At 54.8% G+C, this 6677-nt stretch overlaps 1 protein-coding gene across 49 annotated transcripts in view; it reads left to right on the plus strand.

Annotated features, from left to right (window-relative positions):
- MFN2 (mitofusin 2) overlaps positions 1-6374 on the plus strand; it is a 30043-nt gene extending 23669 nt beyond the window's left edge. For all 49 annotated transcript variants that reach the window (XM_084962827.1, XM_084962826.1, XM_084962815.1 and 46 more), the window contains 3 exons: positions 1959-2155; positions 2995-3129; positions 4244-6374. In XM_084962827.1, the coding sequence (XP_084818953.1) occupies positions 1959-2155; positions 2995-3129; positions 4244-4313 (402 nt within the window). In that variant the 3' untranslated portion in view covers positions 4314-6374. The remainder of the gene's footprint in view (positions 1-1958; positions 2156-2994; positions 3130-4243) is intronic.
- The last annotated feature ends 303 nt before the right edge of the window (positions 6375-6677 follow it).

Genomic DNA, 6677 nt, shown 5'->3' on the forward strand with positions numbered 1-6677 from the left:
TGGATATGACCAGGGAGTTTCTCCTTTGTAGGTGAGGAAACCCAGGAGCAGAACTTGCAAGGGCTTGAGACGGAAAGAGGCCACACTGGGCCTTGACCTCTCCATCTGCAGTTCTCTTGCTCTTTCCTTTCTGCCCTTTCTTAATAACCAGGGTACTCTTTCTTGCTAAGCAGGGTACTCCTTCTTAGTAACCAGGGTTCTCCTTCTTGGTAACCAGGGTACTCCTTCTTGGTAACCAGGGTTCTCCTTCGTAATAACCAGGGTATTCCTTCTTGGTAACCAGCATACTCCGTCTTAATAAGCAGGGTTCTCCTTCTTAGTAACCAGGGTGCTCCTTCTTGATAACCAGTGTACCCTTCTTAATAACCAGGGTTCTCCTTATTAATAACCAGCATATTCCTTCTTAGTAACCAGGGTACTTCTTTCTGATAAACAGAGTACACCTTCATTTTTTTGTTTTGTTTTTGTGTGTGTGGGGGGGGTGTTGCTATTTTAGGGTCGTGCCTGCAGCATATGGAAGTTCCCAGGCAAGGGGTCGAATCAGAGCTGTAGCCACCGGCCTGTGCCACAGCCACAGCATTGTAGGATCCAAGCTGTGTCTGCGACCCATACCACAGCTCACGGCAACACCAGATCCTTAACCCATTGAGCAAGGCCAGGGATTGAACCCACATCCTCATGGATCCTAGTTGGGTTTGTTAACCGCTGAGCCATGAAGAGAACTCCCAGGGTACTCCTTGATGACCGAGGGTACCCCTTCTTGATAACCAGGATACTCCCCAGTCTTGACCCAAGACACACTGCAGCCAGAGTAACTTATGCCTTGAATTTTCTTCATGCCGTTAGGGAATGCTGGCAGAACCTAATTGTAACTGAATTGCCAGGAGCTGCATTCTCAGCTGGTAAAACTAGGGTCTGCTGGAGCCGAGGTCACCCCCTTCTGGTCTGCAGGTGGTACATGCTCTGGTTCTTTTTTCATAGCCGGTGACCTGGCAGAAGGTCATTAGCTGAGAAGCTGACCCTTGATGGTTATGAAACCCTTTTATAATCAGTGTCTCATTTTACCCAAACAACTCTGGGAGTTGGGTGGAAGCCATTCGTCTTATTTTAGCAGGAGACAGGCATAAACAGATTTGCCCAAGGTCACACAGCCAGGATTGCAGGCAGTTTTAGAGCCTTAATTTCTGGCTCCAAGTCCAGTGCTCTTTGACTGTAACTGCACTGCCTTGAACCAAAGTATTACAGACCAGACCAAAAGAAGCCATCTACTGGGGATCGACATGCAGGATTCTGCTTGTTGTCGTTGTCGCCAGAATGGAATGTCCCTTTAGAATACCTAGCATTTGTCTTTAAGATTTTTGCCTGCTGACGTTCCTGCTGTGGTGCAGTGAGTTAAGAATCTGACCACAGCAGTTCAGGTCGCTGTGGAGGTGTGGGTTCTATCCCCAGCCCGGCACAGTGGGTAAACGATCCAGTGTTGCCATAGCTATAGCTCAGGTTCACTCCCTGGCCCAGGACCTTCCGTATGGTGGGTGCAGCCATAAAAAAAAATTTTTCTTCCTGCCTGGACCTGTGCTTCTGGTCCTCAAAGCCACAGAGGTGGCTCCCCCACCTTTTGTACAAGTTGTATTACGTGGCCCACACTAAGCTTCCCTTATTTCCAAACTAGAGATGGTCCCTGCCCTTCTGACCTCATTAGGACCAAAGAAGACACTGAAAGGATAGTTCTTGAAGTTCCCTGGTGGCCTAGTGGTTAAGGATCTGGTGTGGTCACTGCTGTGATGTGGGTTCGATCCTTGGCCTGGGAAGTTCTGCATGCCCTGGGGGTGGCGTGTTCTGAGTAGAAACTCAAAGGCTCCCTGACCGAGGCTCTTGGGAAAGTTGTGGCAGCAGCAGGCTGAGAAGATGGGCAGCGGGATGGCAGGGAGGCCGAGGCGGCTGACACGGTGCCTCTGCAGGTGTGGAAGGCTGTGGGCTGGAGACTCATCGCGCTCTCCCTTGGCCTCTATGGCCTCCTCTACATCTACGAGCGTCTGACCTGGACCACCAAGGCCAAGGAGAGGGCCTTCAAGCGCCAGTTTGTAGAGTACGCCAGCGAGAAGCTGCAGCTCATCATCAGCTACACCGGCTCCAATTGTAGCCACCAAGTCCAGCAGTGAGTGGCCCCGTCAGCCCCAAGGGTGGTTCAGGACGCCCCCCAGCTTCCCTTCTAGCCTGGCCTGGAAGCCGTAGCCCTGAGCGTTGTCTGACTCAGCCTCTAGCTGCGCAGTGCCAGTGTGGAGGCCAGGGATGGGAGAGGAGTCTCTTAGGGACACCTCGTGTCCTGGGCTGGGACCAGTTAGGCCTTTGGTCCTCCAAGGAGAGAAGACATGGGAGGATGAGGGCCATTACTTGTAGCATCTTTTGAGGGTTCCCTTGAAGGGCTTGGGTGTGAGATAGCTTCGATGTTCTGAGCCACAGCCCGTTCTTTGTGGCGCATCCCAGGTCATGTGGGACGGATCACCTGATCTGGGGGGCAAGGGGGAAGGTGCTAGCTGCCTGCCTTTTGCTGCTATGTGCCAGACTGCTAGGCATTTTGCACCTAATTTTTTCTTTTTCTCCCTGAACGCTTTGAGGGAGGTGTCTTTATAGGCATCTCCTTTTTTCAAAATGAGGAAATGGAGATTTGAAGAGGAGTCACATGTGTCCTGCAATTGGCTGACTCAGGGCCGGGCTCTGAGTCCTGGGCTTTTGTGCCCAAGCCGGGGCGTCGTGCCCTGTGCTCCTGGCCCTCCCTCCGGGTGGTGCTGGTGTGTGCGCTGGTTATGATGTCCACCGTCTCAGCAGGGGGTGGGGGGAGAGTCTGCCAGACCGGGCCTAGGACTGGCACAGGGCACAGCTGCCAGCGTGACAGGTGGACTGGCTGCTGCCCTGCCTGCCATCGGATTCACCACCAACAGACCTCGTGGGCAGCCGCTGCATGTCTTGGTTGATCCTGACTCTCTCCGCATGCAGGGAGCTGTCTGGGACCTTTGCTCACCTGTGCCAGCAAGTCGACGTGACCCGGGAGAACCTGGAGCAGGAGATTGCCGCCATGAACAGGAAAATCGAGGTTCTCGATTCACTTCAGAGCAAAGCCAAACTGCTCAGGTGAGGCTGGCCACGGAGGCTGCAGAGGAAGCCCCGTCCTGGGAGGTGACAGCTCATGGGCACGTCCTTAGCTGCAGCCCCTCGGGCACATGACACTTGCTGTCCCCATCTTCACCGTCCCTTCAGGGCCGTATCATCACTTGCATTTTATGAAAAGAAAAACTGAGGCCTACAGAGGTTCGATACCTCATGTGGGACCCCACAGTAGACAGTCAAGCCAGTGGGAGAAGTCGGGTGTGCTGAGGCTCCCGCACCCTCTGACCCACCACACGTTGGCTGTCCTGTATTGTCTCCCAAGTGGCCGGGAACCCTCACTTTGCACCATCTCTCTGTGAGCCCAGGCACGGCAGCCTATCAGCACCAGTGCCCACAGGCAGGCTGGCCAGGTAGCCAGAGACTGGCAGAGCCCAGATGTGCCAGGGCTCTTTGCCCAAAGCCAGAGCGACCACTGGCGGTTTGCTAGAGCAGGAATGGGTCTAAGGAGTCAGGAGTCCTGGCTTCAGGTCCTGCTGCTCATACTCAGGCCCATCCCTGGGCTTTCCTGGGCCTCGTTGTCTTCATCTGTAAAATGCAGTAAGATTTCATGACACAGCCTCCACGCTGAGCCCGAGATAACATCAGTACACGGGGACCCTGTGCTTCCTGCCCCCACCGCTGACGTCAGCACGAGGGGAGCTGCATCAATGGGCCTTCCCCTCCCCGGCCACAAGGATGTGCCCTCCCTCCCCGCCACCCCGGACACACCACTCATGCCCTGTGGCATCTCACGGGGCTGCATTGGGGGGTGTTTGCTGCTCGTCACACACGGGGACAGGGTGCACCTGAAAAGGCTGCGTATCAGCACAGCCACCTGCTGTCAGGCAGGAAAACTGTGTTCCCAGCTGTTCAGGGATGTAGGCCCTGGTCCCAGGGTGAAGCAAACAGATAAGCCTGACCTTTGTTTCCGTCACGACTCAGTCACGTGACCATAGGAAGTTAGTCAATGTCTCTGGGCCCCATTTTTTCCATCTGTGAAGTGGACGTGCTCAGAGGAGTCAGTGAGTCTGTAGGAGTCAGGGGTGCCTGTTGCCGTTACTGTCAGCTGCTATGCTGCAAAGTAACTGTTTCTCTGCAGGAATAAAGCTGGTTGGCTGGACAGCGAACTCAACATGTTCACGCACCAGTACCTGCAGCCAAGCAGATAGTGGGCTGCCCGAGCCGGAGCCTGAGTGGGGCCGGGCGGCGCCGCCAGCCCAGTGGGGCCTCCCTCCAGGGCCCGAGCAGCTCCTGTCCATTCTCCCACCGCCACCGTGAGAACGAAGCCCCCACTGTCTCCCACCGTCCTCGCTAGTTACTGTCCCCCTCCTTTGCCTGCTGCTGCAGGAAGATCTCCCACCTCCTACCCTCAGAGGAGCCTTCTTTTAATGATGACTCTGGATAGCATGGTACTGAGGAGTTGAGTCCCGTCTTTGCTCTGCTTCGTCAGGTTCCCTTGATTGAGGTTTCATCCGATTGCTTGATGAGGTCTTGGGATCGCAGAAGGCCTGGTTGGGCCTTTAAGGGTATCGGCAGACACCCCCGCTCCGGCCAACATGCAGGCCACGGGCTGCTGACTCGTGCACCCCGCTCATCCGCAGAGAGAGGCCACCTTAGGGGGCGCTGCATCTTCTTCCCTGATGGCACTGGGAATGTGAATTCAGGGAGGCAGGGGCCATCCCCCGGGGGCCCGTGGCCTGTGTGTCAGTTTGGTCCTTTGGCTTTCACGCTTCATCCCGTTTGCAGGGCCTTCCAGACCAGGTTCCGGTCCTGGTGGTGGGGTCAGAGGGCCTTGGGTTTCAGGCCCAAGCGGGCCTCGTGCCACAAGGGGCGGGGAGGGCGGGCAGAGGCAGCTGGAGTGCTGCGTAGCACAGCACAGGTGGCCCGTGGAGGGTGCGCGTCGAAGTCCGTGCTGTCAGCGGGCGGCCAGGGCCGTGATGAGGCAGGACCTGCCTCCTTTCACATTGTGTCCCTGGCTCTGGTTTGGGTGCTTAGCCCGTTAGTCTGGTTTCTTATGAGTGACTGATGGTTTGGTCCAGAGCGTTAGAGGATGTAGTGGAAGGAAAGGTGGTGGAAGGAGGGGACCTTGGCGGCAGGCCCGGGGGAGTGGGCCCCACCCAGGACGGCTGGAGAATCTGGAGAATCAGGGCCTTCTGCTTGACCTGAAGGGGCCCTGTGAGGGGCTCATGGTGTCTGAGAGCCCACCCTGCTAGCTTGATGGCATGCCTGGTATGTCCCCTAAGAAACGTCTTCCCACCCATCACCCCACTGCCCTTAGCCCAAGCCGCCCTTGGCCACCAGTCTTCTGGACCAAGTCTCCCGTGTCAGTGATACTGCACTTGGCCAAGAGACATTTCGGGCAACCCAGCACCCATCCTCCCACCCTCCCTGTCCCCAGGGCCTCCAGCTGACAGATGGGGCCTTGCATTGAGTTTGAGAAGTGTTTACTGTCTTTGAATTTGGGGATAGTTACTGGTCACAGTGGGGGCAGGTTCCCGCCTCCAAGGTGTCAGCTGTCTGGAGCCAGCAGCCTTGGGGTGACAGCCCTTGCAGCACAGGTCAGAGAACTTCCTAGAAACCAGCAGCACTTCTGTCTAAGAGCGAGGCAGGGCCTAGGCAGGAGGTGGGACTTGTCCTGCCCGTTTGAATCCAGCCACCCACCAACTTTGGGGAAATGACTTGGCTTGGTGGCCTGTGCTCCCTGGTGGGTGGCCACGCAGGCGGTGTGCTCTCCAGGTGCCCACTTGGCCCTCACACCCTCGGTCTACCCTGGCGTGTGGAACAAAGTCATGGACTTCACCAAGGCCGCCTTGGGGCGGGAGGACGCTCTGAGCTTTTTGCCAGGCCCGGATGGTGGTTGGCTCCCAGCGTGTCTGGAGAAATCACACAGTTCCAATGAATTTTGTGCTTCGGCCGGGGGGGATTATTTAGAATAAATAACAATGAATTTTTCTTGAATGTGGCCCCCAGGTAATGAATGGGATTTTGAGCTTCTTATACAATAAGTAAAATCAAATTTATACCACTTGAGGCCGAGATTCTTTCTGAAAGAAGTGTGGCAAAAGGCACTTTAATTTAATGCTGCTAACTTCGTTCTCTGTTTCATTTGCTGGAGTGCGAGACAGTGAGTGTTTTCTCTGATGTATTTAAGGTGATATATATGCCTGAATTACTCCTGTATCATTGCTGATAATACTGGACACTAAAATAAAGCCTAGTTGGAAAGCGTTTGTGGGATCTCCTCAGTTTACTGTTCTTGCAAACTCTCTGACACGACTGCAGGCTGTATTTTGAAATGGCCTTGGCTTCATTTAGGGGAAGTTCCCCCTGTCATCTGCCTGTGAGCTCCTCCAGACTCTTAGAAGGAAGAGATACTCTCAGAAGAACAAAAGGCGTAACTGATCTTTCAGAGCCAGGAAATCTAGAGTGATTTCTTACCAGATTTCTCCATAACTCTAAACCATTCATTTTTCACTTAACAAGTAATGACTCAGACTGGTCCACCCTGGTTTGCCTTCTGAGAACTTGGCTGT

Source organism: Sus scrofa, chromosome 6, assembly GCF_054392235.1.
Source record: "Sus scrofa isolate SSC_HxYL_T2T_F1_AM1 chromosome 6, Sscrofa_HxYL_maternal_Yorkshire_Landrace_v2.0, whole genome shotgun sequence".
Lineage (NCBI taxonomy): Eukaryota > Metazoa > Chordata > Mammalia > Artiodactyla > Suidae > Sus > Sus scrofa.